The 16,005-nt window shown below is 54.1% G+C and overlaps 1 protein-coding gene across 1 annotated transcript in view; it reads left to right on the forward strand.

Annotated features, from left to right (window-relative positions):
• LOC105478578 (protein phosphatase 5 catalytic subunit) overlaps nt 1-13,211 on the forward strand; it is a 39,107-nt gene extending 25,896 nt beyond the window's left edge. Inside the window, exons 3-13 of the mRNA XM_011736033.2 lie at nt 198-345; nt 1,049-1,170; nt 5,587-5,652; nt 5,971-6,069; nt 6,949-7,054; nt 9,234-9,376; nt 9,509-9,596; nt 10,523-10,563; nt 10,667-10,845; nt 12,401-12,482; nt 12,643-13,211. Coding sequence (XP_011734335.1) covers nt 198-345; nt 1,049-1,170; nt 5,587-5,652; nt 5,971-6,069; nt 6,949-7,054; nt 9,234-9,376; nt 9,509-9,596; nt 10,523-10,563; nt 10,667-10,845; nt 12,401-12,482; nt 12,643-12,705 — 1,137 coding nt within the window. The 3' untranslated portion in view covers nt 12,706-13,211. The remainder of the gene's footprint in view (nt 1-197; nt 346-1,048; nt 1,171-5,586; nt 5,653-5,970; nt 6,070-6,948; nt 7,055-9,233; nt 9,377-9,508; nt 9,597-10,522; nt 10,564-10,666; nt 10,846-12,400; nt 12,483-12,642) is intronic.
• The last annotated feature ends 2,794 nt before the right edge of the window (nt 13,212-16,005 follow it).

The following is a 16,005-nucleotide window of genomic DNA, read 5'->3' on the forward strand; positions in this document are numbered from 1 at the left end:
GGCAGCTTTGCTGTACCCAGTTTTGGGGTGCAGAAACCAAGGCTCAGAGGTTAAACATGTCCAGGGTTGCACCGTCAGCACCTGGCGCCCAGGCGGTCTGACTTCCGTGTTCATGGAACCCAGGGCTGAGCAGCCTGGGGGCAGCCGCTGTACCCCCACCTCAGCCTCAGCGTGCACACTCCTTCCCTCCCCACCAGGTTGTCAAGGTGAAGCCCCACGACAAGGACGCCAAAATGAAATACCAGGAGTGCAACAAGATCGTGAAGCAGAAGGCCTTTGAGCGGGCCATCGCGGGCGACGAGCACAAGCGCTCCGTGGTGGACTCACTGGACATCGAGAGCATGAGTGAGTCGGGCCCGGGCGCGCCATGCTTCAGCCCAGAACATTCCACGCGGGCCCTCTTCATTCCCTGGGGGTGGGGGGGCGCTCAGGGGTGGCCCCTTGTTCTGTCCCCAGCCTACTGTCTGTCACTCCTCTGCCTGTGTTCCAGGGCACTCCATCCACAGCCCAAAGCAGGGCCTCACGTTTCCCAGTGAGCAAGACTGGGGAGCCGTGGACCCACTGCCAGTTCACGGGCCCTCCCTCTGGGTAGTAGCACAGGCCCCACAGGCTGTGTCTGATTCACCTCTAGGTGCTGAGAGGATCCAAGTGATTGTTCTGGATCACCCCACAGATGATTATTGAGCATCTCCTATGTGCCAGGCACTGTCCTAGGCACTGGGGGTACAGCTATGAACAAAGCCCTCCCTGTCCTCATGGAGCTGATATTCTAGGAGGGAGATAAGATGATGAACAAGTCACGAAATGAATAGTGCTAAGTGCCATAAAACTGAATAGGGTAAAAGGATGTGGGTGAAGGTAGAGAGGGAGGTCAGGAAGAGGCCTCTGGGCCAGACCTGACCCAGGAGGGGACTCTTCACTTGCTCCGTCCCTCTCTCAACCTGTGTGTCCAGAGCCAGGTTTGCCCCATCCCTAGGAGCGAGACCTCTTCCCCACTCACAGTGGCTGTGGTCACTGACTCTCGTGTCCCCCCTCGTTCACACCCCAGCCATTGAGGATGAGTACAGCGGACCCAAGCTTGAGGATGGCAAAGTGACAATCACTTTCATGAAGGAGCTCATGCAGTGGTACAAGGACCAGAAAAAACTGCACCGGAAATGCGCCTACCAGGTAATGCACCTGTCAGGTACCGGGCACCCGGGAACCCTGGGGTGGCATCACAGTGCTGCCAGCCATGGGCACTGAGCAAAACGACAGGAGGAGGGCGGCCACGACAGCCAACACTGAGCAGGAGTCGTGTGCCAGACACCGTGCCAAGGGCTTCCCACAGAGTCTCATCTCATCCATCCCACAGCAGCTTGGGGTGGTGGCGGGCAGTGCCGTTTGACAGATGCAGGGACAAAGGGCCAGAGAGGTCAGGGTGAAAGGTGAAGAAGCAGCGGAGTCTGTTGCTTGGAGTTCTCATCCCAGGCTCTTGGGCAGCTGTGGCTGCTGGTTGTTGCAGGCTGTTTGGGACCTGATGGTGGCTCCTAGTCCTGAGACCATCCCCTCCTCCGAACCAGGAGGGCAACTGGCCACAGGGTGTTAACTGGTTGAGTGAGACTCGGGCTCTGGTATCCTATCTGGACAAGGCCCCCTGCCCTGACCTATCAGGGACTTTACCATAATTTTGGGGATCTGCCAAGATCCACCACCTCCTGGGTTGGTTGTGAGGATGCGGGACTTCTTGTGAGTCAGGTTGACAGGCAGGTGACCCTTACAGGAGTGTGCAGGCCATGTGGGAAGCTGCCACTTGATAGGTCCTAGAGAGCCAGGCAGCCTGGGTTCAAATCTCTGCCTTCCCACATACTAGCTGTGTGCCTGTAGGCAGATGGCTTCACTTCTCTGTACTTGATTTCCTCCCCTGTACAGTGGAGATAATCATATCGTCTCCACCAAGGGCTGTGGTAAGGAGTAACTGTGTGTAATCCACATCATTGCTTCAAATAGTGCCTAGCACATGGTTAGTGCTCTGTATGGGTTAGCTGTTGATGATCGCGTTGTTAAAGGTAAGAGAGGAGGAGGAATGTCCCCATTCGTGGTTGTTTTTAATTCAAGTATAATTCATGCACAATAAAATACACAAATCTTAAGTGTCCAGTTAGATGAGTTTTTATAGTTTTATGTGCCCACTGCCCAAACAAGTTACAGAACATTTCCGTCAGCCAGAAAACTTTGACCACTTTCTGGTCAGCCCTCACTCCCGTCCCAGGGACAACCACTGATCTGATTTTTCACCACTGTAAATTAATTCTGCCTGGTTTTGAATTTCATGTCAATGTCAAATGGACTTAGAACAGTTAGTGTCTCTTCTTTTATGTGGCACGGTGTGTGGGAATCATACATGGATGTTGTGTGTATCAGTAGCTCAAGTCCTCCATTGTCTGAACAGCCCATGGTTTGTTCATGTAGTCTTTTGAGAGACAATTGGGTTATTTCTATTTGTAGCTTTTATAAGTATAAGCCGCTATGGACTTTCTTGGACAAGTCTTTTTGTGAACATGTTTTCATTGTTCATGTTGAATTTCTCTATTGATTTTTTTTGTTTGTTTCATTGATTTTTTCATTCATTATTCTCCATGCATGCTTGAGGCTTAATTTGCTTTCTTCTGGCTTCTGAAGATGAACTTTAATGCTGTTAATTTTACCTGTTTTCTTCTAAGCAAAGCACTTAAAACTAAATTTCCTTCCAGGCAGTGCGTTAGCGGCATCCCATGAATTTTGATGTGTCATGTTTTCGTTATCATTGAGTTAGAATTTTTTTCTAATTGTCTTTATAGTTTCTTATTTTATCCATAGGTTATTGAGAAGGGTATTGTTTAACTCCCAAATATTTGGGGACTTCTAGATGTTACTGTTACTGATTTCTAATTTGGTCAGACAACACACTCTGGATGATTCCATTGCGGCTATTTTTAGGTCTGTCTTGGCACGCTTGCAGTATGTACTGGAAAATAGTGTGTATTTTGCAGTCATTAGTCATAGGGCTCTATAAATGTCAATTAGTTCAAGATGGTTGAGACTGCTGTTAAAAATCTTTTATAGCCTATTTTTTTCTAATTGCTCAATCATTTATTGGGAGGGGGCTGTTAAAAGCTCTGACTGCACTTGTGGATTTGCCTATTTCTCTCTATAATTCTCAGGTTTTTGCTTCCTGTATTTTGAAATTTTTATTAGGTACACAATTGGGATCGTTATGCTTTCTTGATGAATTGACTCATTATAATGAAGTGCCTTTGGTACTTTTTGGATTGAAATCCATGTTTTCTATTAATATAGTGAAACCAGATTTTTACACTTAATATTTGCATGCTATAACTTTTCTACCCTTTTGTATTTAAGCCATTGGTATCTTTATGTTTAAAATGTTTTTCTTATAAACAGCATATACTTGGGTCTTGCCTTTTTATCCAGTTGGACAGTCTTTTTTTTTTTTTGAGATGGAATTTTGCTGTTGTTGCCCAGGTTGCAGTGCAATGGCAAGATCTTGGCTCTGTTACCAGTTCATCATGTGTCTTATAATTTTATTGTATGCCAGGCATTTTGTATAAAAGAACATTAGAGACTGAGGTAAATAAAGATTTTCCTCAGAAAATGGCACACCTAGGCTGGGCACCGTGGCTCAGGCCTGTAATCATAGCACTTTGGGAGGCCAAGGCATGCAGATCGCTTGAGCCCAGGAGTTCAAGACCAGCCTGGGCAACTTGGAGAAACCCCATCTCTACAAAAAAAAAAAAATACAAAAACTAGCCAGGCATGGTGGTTGGCACCTCTAGTCCTGGCTACTTGGGAGGCTGAGGGGGGAGGATCATCTGAGCTTGGGAGGTTGAGGCTGCAGTGAACTGTGATCGAGCTACTGCACTCCAGCCTGGGTGACAGAGTGAGACCCTGTCTTAAAACAAACAAACAAGAAAACGGCACACATTTCTTCTGTTGAGCCACAAGAGGGAGGGGCTGTGTGAACCTCATCTGTAGTTTAGGGGCAACTTTTGTTGGAATTTCTTTACCACTGGCTTTAAATGTGTTCAGAGTAGAATTAGGAGTTTCCCTTCAGCAGACCTTGGGATCTTAGCCCTGGCAGAATTCCAGGGATGTCTTTATGTTTTAAAGTCGCCAGCTTTTGGAACTGTGGGAGACCTCTGGTATTCAGCCCTGCCGTCGGGCTGTGGGGCCGCTGGGGTGTTTGCTGCTCTCCAGTCTCACCCCGCTCTGTACCTCAGGGGGTTTCTCTCCACCTCACTACCTCGCACCCAGCCTTCCCTGAAGCCCGTGTGAGGGAGTTGGCGGGGGCAGAGGCGGGCTGTGCTGGGGCTCCCTGGAGTCCTCATCTGTCACGCCAGCCCCCACATGGTCATGAACTTCCACTCGTTTCCCCTCACGCCCAGCCCCAGGGCATCCCGCCCGCCTGCCAAGCACCAGGATAAAAGCTGTGGGCTCCTTCCCCAAGGAAAGGCTCGTCCTGTCTGCATTTTGATTAATTTAGGTCCCTTTGCATTGCCAGCCCTCAGATGGCTTTAAATTTGATTTTGTTGCTTGCTTGGCTTGTTTTCATCTTTAGGGCGAGACAGTCTTTTGTAGCTTTTCTGCCTTCTGACTGGAAGTGGGTGCCTCCTGCATTTTCTTAACACCTTTTCCCCAGCTTATTTTGGAAACTGTCAAACCTACAGAGAGCTGAAAGAACAGTACAGTTAACATCTATCCACCCTTCACCCACATTCACCACTTGTGAACATTTTAATGCATTGACTTAATGTGTCTGTCTGCTTATATATGCATTTGTATGTGTATCCTTTTTTTTTTTTCCCCTAACCGATTTGAGAGTAAGTTGCAGTCATAATAACCTGGATCTCCCAAAAACAAAGGCGTCCTCTTGTATGACCACAGTTGAATTGTCCTACCTTAGAAATTCATCATTGATGCGATAATACTAAGGTAGACGGTCCACGGGCCATCCGGAAAATCTGGAAACATTGACAGATATGCATGTCATTGTCAAGGTCATCTCCAGTCTGTGAAAAATAAATCATCTGCATTTCTAGACATCTGTTAATATTTTAATTCTCCCCAGCTTTCCCTAAAACATCCTTTGTAGCTGCTTTTTAAAAATTCAGGGTCCATTGAAAGCACCAGTGTTGCCTATGACCTGCCTTTTTACCTCTTTTTACTGGAAAGTCTCACTTCTTTTTTGGGAGACTTTTATGACAGTGACATTGAGCTGTGTCCAGGCCAGTTCTTTTATAAAATGTTCTACGATCTGGATTCATGTATGTATTTCCACATGATGCTGAGTGTTTTCAGATAATTCAAGAACCAGATTTTCACATGAAACAATCGCAATGCTTCAGCACTGCACAGTCCACAGAAGCCTGCGGCTGCCTCTGGCCCCACCTGCCCCTGCTCCCCCAGGCCTCCCCTGCCCTTTTTCTTCTCTCCCTGCTTCTCCCTCGCCCTCAGCCCAGCAGCGTCTCCTGGGCAGTCCAGGCTCTCGGGGCTGGGTTGGGTAGCAGCCCCTGCAGCCGGTCCCACTGAGTCTGCCCTGCCTTCCAGATTCTGGTACAGGTCAAAGAGGTCCTCTCCAAGCTGAGCACGCTCGTGGAAACCACACTCAAAGAGGTGCGCGTTGTGGGGCAGTCGGGGGAGGGCCAGCGGGGGTGGGCTCTCTGGCTGGGGAGGGGCCACAGAGCTCAGGAACTCACGGAGCCACCTCCCTGTCTCCCTCACACCCCCACCCCTGTGCCTTTCCTCCTGAATATCCCATTTCTCTGCTGGCCTCTTGGTCTCTGTCCCACCCTCTTCGTTTGTGTCCCCTGCTTGTGTCTCTTGCATGATTCTTCTCGGTCTACTGTGAACTCTTACCCTTCCCCTCACCTCTGCCCCCTCCCCACATCTCTCTCTGGGCCCCTCCCTCTCCGGTGGCCTCTTTTCTTTCAGACAGAGAAGATTACAGTATGCGGGGACACCCATGGCCAGTTCTATGACCTCCTTAACATATTCGAGCTCAACGGTTTACCCTCGGAGACCAACCCCTATGTATCCTTCTCGGCAGAGCCACCCTCTCCCCACCTCCACCCCCAGCCCCAGCCTCAGATCTGCAGAGGGGGAGGAGCCCCTGCCAGGGAAAAGACGTGACCTTGGAAAGGAGAGGCCTGGCCATGCTGGGGCACCAAGATGTGGGTGGAGCTGCAGGCTGGCCACGCACCCCAGGCTCCAGGCTCGGACAGGCCTGGGCCAGCACCCAGCGGCTGTAGGACCTGAGCTGGTAGCTCAGTCTCTCTGGGCCCTGGCTTGTCTTCGTCTGCCTCAGGATCGCATTTGAATGGCACCTGGCACTGGCCACACCTGGGTTCCATCCTGGCTTTGCCACTTCCCAGCTGTGTGAGCGAAGCAGGTTACTTCACTGCTTGGTGTCACAGTATCCCCACTTGCAAAGGGGGATAATAATATGTGCAACCCTGTTACTCAGCAGTTCCTGAGAGGACAGGCTAAGAACAGGGCCTGGCCCACGCTCGATGCTGTGTAAGTATCTCCACATATTATGGTATTTGCTTGGTGAGTGGTGGGAGGGTCTGTGTCCCATCTCCCCTGTGGCTCAGGCCTGTCTGAGGAGAGCTGAAGCAGGTGGACTGACTGGTCCCCGCACCTCCCCACCACTGGCTTTCCTGGGAGACAGGAGGCAGGGTCCTCAGTGCCATACTACTGAGGCTCAGCGACCAAGCTCTGGCTGGAGCCACAGTGAGGAAAGGGTTAGAAACCCAGACCCCTTGCACCCTGCCAAGTCCTCACTGATTGGGAGGTGCTGACAGGAGCCTTGAGACCAGGCAGGAGCAACCCATCTGGCCCATCTTCTGCCACCACCCCCCACCCCACCCCTTCCCCTCCACGCTTGCCATGTTTTCCTTAGCAGGACAGATATTTAATGGTGACTTTGTGGACCGAGGCTCCTTCTCTGTAGAAGTGATCCTCACCCTTTTCGGCTTCAAGCTCCTGTACCCAGATCACTTTCACCTACTTCGAGGTGAGCTGGGAAGCGACAAGGTTTGGGTTCATTGTGGGGTCCTGGGTAGGGCACTTACTCTGCAAGGATAATAGTTGCAGCTGTATTTATTTTGTGGACTCAGAGATCATTCACAGGGCGGCCTTTTAAGGTTGAGTATGTTGTGCACTGCACAATAACATCACACCAAAGGACGCATTTATATCATAGATAGTGTAGAAATGGATGTTTACTCTGACCATTTTTCAGCAGATGGCAAACAAGGGTCTGAGGATGGGCCCCTTTTTCTAATTCGCACAAGGACATGAAACAGGCTTCTGGGTTGCCCTAAATCTGGCACTAAAGTCAAGCTGAGTGACGGAGTGAACAGACCAGGGCCCGAGGGTGGGAGTAAAGAGACTGTTGACAAGGCAGCTGTGCCCCCTCAGATTCAGGCTTGGTGTCAGATTCGGGTTCTCTTGATTGAAGTAGAGCCTGGAACTGAGTGTGGTGGTTCACACCTGTAATCCCAGAACTTTGGTAGGCCGAGGTAGGAGGATCACTTCAGCCCAGGAGTTTGAGACCAGCCTGGGCAACACAGTGAGACCTTGTCTCTAATAAACATTTTTTTAAAAGGCCGGGTGTGGTGACTCATGCCTGTAATCCCAGCATTTTGGGAGGCCAAGGCAGTGGATCACCTGAGGTCAGGAATTCAAGACCAGCCTGTCCAATGTGGTGAAACCCTGTCTCTACTAAAAATACAGAATTAGCCAGGCATGGTGGCGCACACCTGTAATCCCAGCTACCTGGGAGGCTGAGGCAGGAGAATCACTTGAACCCGGGAGGCACATGTTGCAGTGAGCTGAGATCGCGCCACTGCACTCCATCCTGGGCGATAGAGTGAGACTCAGTCTTAAAAAAAAAAAAAAAGCCAGGCATGGTGGCACTGTGCACCTGTAGTCCCAGCTTCTTGGGTGGCCAAAGTGGGAGAATTGCTTGAGCCCAGGAGTGTGAGGCTGCAGTGAGCCATGATCACACCACTGCACTCCAGTGTGGGGAACAGAGCGAGAACCTGTCTCTTTGGAAAAAAAATGAAATTTGAAGTAGAGCCCAGAGTATTTGCTGGAGGAACAGACACAGGTGTGAGACAAAGAGGGAACAAAAGGGGCCCTCTAGGGTTTTGGCCAGAGCATCTGGAGGACTGTGGCTGCCAATGACAAAGATGGGGAGACGTAGAGCAGGGTGTGGCCAGGAGCTGAGGAGCTCCCCTTTGGATGTGGCTGTGAGACTCAGGAGACATGGGGTGTGGGTGAGGTTCCGAGGGGTGTTGAAAATATAGGTTTCTTGGTGTCCAGATGAGATTAGACAAGAGGAGTTCACCAGGATGTGAGGGCCACACAGGGAGGCCCTGCCCATGGCAGGGTCGGGGTGAGTTGGGAGGGGAGTGATAGGCTGGGGCGAAGCCTGCATGCCTGTGTCCCTGGGCTCACAGGGTTCATGCAGCAGTGCCCAGCACAGGGCCATAGCTCAGGAAGCCCCCTACTGTGGGCCTCGTTGCAGGAGGCAACAAGCACTCAGGCCAAGGAACTGGACAAGCAGAGTCTGAGCAGATGCGAGGCTGGGCAGCCTTCTCCTTGCCCTCAAGCGCTGGAAGGGAAGGAGGCGGCCAGGTGCTTCTGTCCGAGACGGAAGGGTGGAGCTCAGCGTGGGCTGGGCTGGGGCACATGCTCTGCGGATGGGCCTACTTTTTGTTTTTGAGACAGGGTCTTGCTCTGTTGCCCAGGCTGGAGTGCCGTAGCATGAGCATAGCGCACTGCAGCCTCTGCTTCATGGACTCAGGTGATCCTCTGGCCTCAGCCTCCCAAGTAGCTGGCACTACAGGCACGCACCACCATGCCCAGCTAATTTTTAAAATTGTTTTGTAGAGAGGTTTCAGTATATCGCCCAGGCTGGTCTCAAATTGCTGGGCTCAAGCAGTTCTTCTGCCTTGGCCTCCCAAAGTGCTGGAGTTACAGGCATGAGCCACGGTGCCTAGCCATGGACCTACTTTTTGTCAAGATTCCACCCTTGGTACCTCCAATCTGGAAGGCACCACAATGGGAGGCATGAAGCCCACGGGGGCAGGAGACACACGCACAGTTCTGGGCCTTGAGGGTGCCTGGCTGGAGGACACTGATGTACCTGGAGGCTGAGCTTTCTCTCCTGTCCCCGTGTTTTCCAGGCAACCACGAGACAGACAACATGAACCAGATCTACGGTTTCGAGGGTGAGGTGAAGGCCAAGTACACAGCCCAGATGTACGAGCTCTTTAGCGAGGTGTTCGAGTGGCTCCCGTTGGCCCAGTGCATCAACGGCAAAGTGCTGGTGAGGATGGCGTGAGCCCTGAGTGTGGGTTCCCCGCCCAGCCACACCTGGGCAGATGTGTGCTGGTGAAGGAAGTCGGGGCCTGTGGGTGGCTGGCACCTTCCCTCACAGCGGCATCCCCCAACTCCCCAGATCATGCACGGAGGCCTGTTCAGTGAAGATGGCGTCACCCTGGATGACATCCGGAAAATCGAGCGAAATCGACAACCCCCAGATTCAGGTGAGCAGGGTGGGGCCGGGTGTCTGCAGCAGAAAGGGGCAGCCTGGGCTCAGATCTCTCTGGCAACCCGGCCCTGCCTCAGAGGATGGGCTTTGTGCCCTTGGCAAGGAACAGCGGGTCTGAGCCTCAGTTTCCTCACCTGTGACTTGGGCCAATGCACCTCCTTCATGGGGTTGTGATGGCGAGCACGGTCATGACCGTGGTGCGGGGTGAGGGCACGGTGACCCCTGAGCACGCCTGTCCTTGTGAGTTCAGCTGCGGACCCCTGGAGGGAGGGGAGGTCTTGGGGCTCCTGTGCTGGTGGCGGACACACCTCAGAGAGTTCACGCACTGGTGCACACGCCCGTGCACACTGTAAGTGCTGCAGAGGACGTGGATTGGGTGCGCCAGTTCCGTGTGGTCGGGAAGGCCTCTCCAGGGAGGCGAGGTTTGAGCTGACACTTCAAGAAGCAGAGGCATCTGGCGAGCATATTCCAGGCTCAAGGAGGGGTCCCAAGGCAGGGAGAAGTTGGCGAGCAGGCAGGGCTGTGCTTTGCGGGCTGACGTTGGACATGGGATTCACTGGGCCCAAATCCTGTGGCGCCTTACAGGCCTCAGTGAGGACTTTGTTCCTAGGGCAGTGCGGAGCCACCAAAGGCTTTGAGCAGGGAGAGGGCCTGATCTGAATAGTGGCATTGAAAGCTCTGTCCGGCTTCGGGGCCATGGGGGTTGAGTGGGGTGTGGAGGGCAGATCAGCATAGCGAGTAGGGGTGGCTCAGAATCAGTCACCTGTCCTGAATGTCCATGTCCGTGCTGGATGTCCCCTGCCCAGTCCCCACCCAGGCTGTGCTGTGGGGTGGGCACCTGGCCGGGCCAGGAGGTGGCCTATGAGTGACCACCCCCGGGGAGGTGGACGGGTTCCTAATGTTTCCCTCACTCCCCACCAGGTCCCATGTGTGACCTGCTCTGGTCAGATCCACAGCCGCAGGTGAGTCTGGGTGGGGTGCAGGGCCGGCGGGTGTGGGCTGTGGGCAGCAGGTAGAGGCAGACAGTCACCCTGAACCCCGTCTCTCCCATCTGCCCACCGTCAGAACGGGCGCTCGGTCAGCAAGCGGGGCGTGAGCTGTCAGTTTGGGCCTGACGTCACCAAGGCCTTCTTGGAAGAGAACAACCTGGACTACATCATCCGCAGCCACGAGGTCAAGGCCGAGGGCTATGAGGTGGCTCACGGAGGCCGCTGTGTCACCGTCTTCTCTGCCCCCAACTACTGGTATGTCTTTGCCTTTCCTGCCCAGGGCCTCTGCCAAGCCATGAGATTTGTCTTGGTTTTTGTTTTGCCTTTTTATGATGGAACGTGTCAAAGACGGGCACAAGCAGATGAAAGAGCATGACGAACACCCCCGTGCGCATCAGCCACCTCTGCAGCACCAGTGGGACCAGCCTGTGGGCACTGACCAGCTGCCCCGGGTTACAGCAAGCCCCGGGCACTTTACCTTCCTCCCATTGATTGCCCAGCACGGTTCAGAAGGAAAGGAGTCTTTTTCTTTTTCTTTTTTTTTTTTTTTTGAGACAGAGTCTTGCTTAGTTGCCCAGGCTGGAGTGCAGTGGCGCAATCTCTACTCGCTGCAAGCTCTGCCTCCCGGGTTCACGCCATTCTCCTGCCTCAGCCTCCCACGTAGCTGGGACTACAGGCGCCCGCCACCACACCCGGCTAATTTTTTGTATTTTTAGTAGAGATGGAGTTTCACCGTGTTAGCCAGGATGGTCTCCATCTCCTGACCTCGTGATCCGCCTAGTCTCGGCCTCCCAAAGTGCTGGGATTACAGGTGTGAGCCACCGCGCCCGGCCAGGGTCTTTTTCTTAACCACAATATCATGTTCACAAAAGGAGTGCTGGCTGGTCACGGTGGCTCATGCCTATAATCCCAGCACTTTGGAAGGCCAAAGCGGGCAGATCACCTGAGGTCAGGAGTTCGAGACCAGCCTGGCCAACATGGTGAAACCCCATCTCTACTAAAAATACAAAAAGTAGCCAGGCGTGGTGGTGCACACCTGTAATCCCAGCTACTCGGGAGGCTGAGGCAGGAGAATTGCTTGAACCCGGGAGGTGGAGGTTGCAGTGAGCTGAGATCACGCCACTGTACTCCAGCCTGGGCAGGAGTAAGACTCCATCTCAAAACATAACACACACACCCACAAAGGAGTGCTGATCCCTTGCCCTCACCCGAATCCTGCCAAGTTCTCTTTCTGCTGGTCTCTCCTAAGTGTCTTTTCCAGCTGACTTCTTCCAGACAGGACCCAAACAAGGCCCACATTTTCTGTCTCTCTGCCTATGAGTTCCCTGTCTCTCCCCACCCCCATCATTTATTTGTTGAAGAATAGGCTTCTTCAACAAATTCCTCTTCAACAAGAATAGGCCTGCTGTAGAGTCACCTGTGTCCTGGACTAGGCTGACTGCATCCCCGTGGTGCCGTGTGACACGTTCCTCTGTTCCCTGTGTCTCCGTGTGGGCAAAGCTGGAGGCGTGGTCAGATTCCTAGTGGGGTCTGGCAAGCATCCACCTCTGTGAGCTACGCCCTGCCCCTCCCTGCTCCTGCTTCCCTCACTCCCACCCTCTTTTCCCCATCCTCATCCTCCTGCCCTTCCCATTCTTTCCCCTTGGATTCCTGTCTTTCCCGTCCCTGTCTCTCCATTCATCTGTGTCTGTCGTGGCTCTGTCCCTCCCTCTCCCTCTCTCTGTCCCTTCTTGCCCAGCCCTTCCTTCCCTTAACCCTCCAGCCCTGCCCAGCCCTGACCACCTTGTGCACTCTGCTCTTGTCCCTGCAGCGACCAGATGGGGAACAAAGCCTCCTACATCCACCTCCAGGGCTCCGACCTACGGCCTCAGTTCCACCAGTTCACAGCAGTGGTGAGTCACCCCTCAGGGCCCCCGCCCCTCCCATCCTGGCTTGGGGACAAAGAGGCTGAGACCTTGGTAAGGGACAGGGATAGGTTTCGCCGGTGGGTACTCTGGGTGCTCAGGGGCTCTGTTGTGACTTCTGTCCATCCCACCTGTCCCGGCCCCACAGCCTCATCCCAACGTCAAGCCCATGGCCTACGCCAACACGCTGCTGCAGCTAGGAATGATGTGAGGCGACAGGCGGGGCGGCCTGCACCCCAGGGCCCCTCCACTCCCACCGGACCCCGGCCCTGGGCCAGGGGCAGAGCAGGCCCCGCCCCAGGGCAACGTTGGACCCCCTTTTACTTTGTAAAGTTTGTATTTATTCCCCTTTAGGTTTGCAGAGGGGGTAGGGGCAGAGTCAGGGGCTGGCCAGAGGGTCTGCTCCCTGGACAGAGAGGAAGGAGGTGGAGCAGCTGGGGCTGGGGGCACAGCCCGGGCATTCTGTGGGGAGGCCGTCCTCGGGGTGGGGTGGGGCTGAGTGGCTGCCCTGCCCCCCTCGTTTGCATGGCTCCTCCCCCACTCAAGCAATAGGGCCCTGCCATAGGAAGACCCCCAGAGAGAGGGTCAGCAGGGGGGCCTCGCCTGCGCCTCCCCTCCTGTAGCCCCATGGTGGGGCTAGGCTGGGGCTCACCCCCCTCCCCAGCTATTTTATGTCTGTAATTAAATATGTTAAAATAAAGTCATTATCGGAAGTCAGCTTGTCTCTGGATGGTGGAGCCGCAGGAGCTGCCGGGGTTGGGTCACTGCCTGCCTGCTGAGGAGATCCGGAGGGTGGGGAGGCCACGAAGTCCCACTGGCCAGGCCCACCCAGCTTTGGGCTGACAGCCCAAGTGGCCGCTGCCTCCGCCCAGCGCCGTGGGCTCCCGGGGAGAGTTCTGTCACCTGGGTGGGGCCGATGAGGCCAGCACTGAGTGGAGCAGAGCGGAAGCTGAAGAAGCTCCTCACCCTTTGCCGGCTCCAGCACCAAGCGCGATGCGCCGCTCCCTGCTCCCTGCTCAGGGTAGGCCCAGCAGTGGTTCTTCACGCCACACGATGAGGCAGGCGTCTCCAGTCATCAAGGGAGACCAAGAGGACCCCTGTCTCACTCCCAGGTGGCTCTTAGTCACGGTTAACGTTGGATCCCATTCAGGCTGCCCCGCTAGGCCTTGGTCCTCCAGAGAGATTGTGTTTCCAAGTTTGAGCTCCTCTGGACTCAGCTTTCTCCGGTGATAAGTGGCACTGGGGGATGGTCTGGAGCAAATAACTCCTGCAGGGCCGCGTCCAGGAGTGTTGGGCCCTTTGGAGGCCTCCCAGGCAGACATGAGGCATCTGCGGTCCTGATTGCGCGTAGGTGCTGGGGAGGCGTACTCTAAGGCCCATCAGCCCGGCAGTGAGTGCACTGCCCTCTGGGGGCAGGTGCGCCGGGGGCCGGAAGCCAAGTACACATGGCTTCAGGAAAACAGGCCCGAGGCCCAGGTTGCCAGTGCCATTCATTTCCCTGGGAAAGACCAAAGCAGCCACCATGGCTGTCGGGAGGGCGCTTCAGACCTGACGGGAGCCAGCCAGGCGGGCAGCTGTGAGGCGCTCGGACTCACTGGGTGTCGGGGTTTCCTGCCGCTGCAGTTCAGGAGGCCTCCCGGGACCCAGAGCAGCCATTATCCTCACAGTTAGGGTCCATTACAGTGAAAAGACGGGGGTGAGAATGAGCGGAGGGAAGAGGGGTGTGAGTGTCCTGCTGCCCTCTCCTGCGGAGTCGTGTGGACGGCGCTCATTTTCCGCGTGTGGATGCAACAGCGTACTGGAGTGTGGTCACCTAGGGAAGCTCACCCGGGCCTCTGCATCCAGGGTTTTCTTCAGGGGTTGGTCATGGGGACTGCTCACCCCACATGGTTGACCGTAGCCTCCAGAGAGACCCACGGCCCCCACCCTAAATCACGTCCTTAGCATAGACTGTCCACTGTGGCCCAGGGCCCCAGATAAAAGAGACGTTCCTATCAGGGAGGACACGCCACGGGCTCCCAGGTGACCTCCAGGAGCCAGCCTTTTCTTTGGTCAAGGCTACTCCCGTGCTGCACAGCTGCACAGCAAACCCCCTAACCCTCACCGGCTTACACAGTGAACGCCTTGCTGTCTGCCTCAGTTCTGTGATTGGCTGGGCTTGGCTGTGCGGGGCGCACCTGAGGGCTGGAGGCATCTGAAGACTCGCCCGGCTGGACTCCATGGGGGCTGACTCCCGTGACTGCAGTTGCTGTGGGCCGTTAGCTGGGCCGGCACTGGGGCGCCTGCGTGTGGCCTCCATGTGGCCTGAGCTGCTCTCCCCGTGGCAGCTGGGTCCCTCAAGGGAGCATTCAATGTTTATATTTAAATCAACCAACTGCATTCCAGCTGTAGCACTTGCCTCAGCAATGTCCTGCCTCACATTCAATTGTCTCTTTCATTTCCTTCAATCTGCAACGTTTCCTCAGCCCCTCTTTGTCTTTGACATGGACGTTTGTGACGATCACGCTCCTCCCCCTCCCCGAGACTGAAGAGTGCTCCCTGTCTGGCCGCCGTCTCCTCCCCATCGGGTGTGGCCGGGCTGTCCAGTGGGAGCACCTCGGAGGGGACACAGCAGAGGCCCCATGCTTGTGATGTATGTTGCGGATCATTTTCCCCCATTCTGTCCTTTTTTGTTAAATGGTGGTGAAAAGCACATCACATAAACTGTACCACCTTAACCGCTTGAAAGTCTATATCCCAGACTGTCTTTTATCTTTAGACTTCACTTGTGGTTTGTTGCCACGGTGCAGGTTTATTTTTATGAAGCCAAATGTATGAGTATTTCTTTAATTGTGCTGGCGTGGGAGTCGGTGCTTCTCCCCACACCCGGGTTTCAGGGAAGTTCCCTTGGGTTTCTTCTTCATGTCAAGATCTCCAGTCTATTTGGAGTTCCTTCTTGTATGTGATGTGAGGAATGGGTCTCATTTTATCTTTTTCCAAGTGGCTATTGGAGGAAGTTTTTAAACGAGAAGAGAAATTCAGAAGATGCTGCAAGAGATGGGGTCTTTACGGCGACCGATGTCTCGGTAAAGTCAGAACAAAGAGACTCAGGCACACCCACCAGAAGGACCAGAACTTTGAGCGGATCAATGCCACAGAGCTGGGCTCAGGGAAACGGAAGGGATATGGGAGGGAGCGAAAGCATTTAACGGGGGAAGGTCTGGGTAAGCCGATAAGTTTTGGGGAATCAAGGGGGATAAATACACGTGAGTAGGGCTCTGAAGTTAGAGGCAATGAATTGAACAAAAAAGAAACAGTAGCTTCCAAAAGGGAGTGTGACCAAGAGACGCCCGTAGAGGCAGGTGATGAACATCCAGGGCTGGCCGGGCACGGGGGCTCACGCCTGTGATCCCAGCACTTGGGAAGGCAGAGGCATGTGGATCGCTTGAGCACAGGAGTCTGCTGAAGTAGGGGACAGCTTACGGTTTGGATCAGGGTCATCAAGCTGGGGACGTGCCAGGTACACGGAGGT

This window comes from Macaca nemestrina, chromosome 20, assembly GCF_043159975.1.
Source record: "Macaca nemestrina isolate mMacNem1 chromosome 20, mMacNem.hap1, whole genome shotgun sequence".
Classification (NCBI taxonomy): domain Eukaryota; kingdom Metazoa; phylum Chordata; class Mammalia; order Primates; family Cercopithecidae; genus Macaca; species Macaca nemestrina.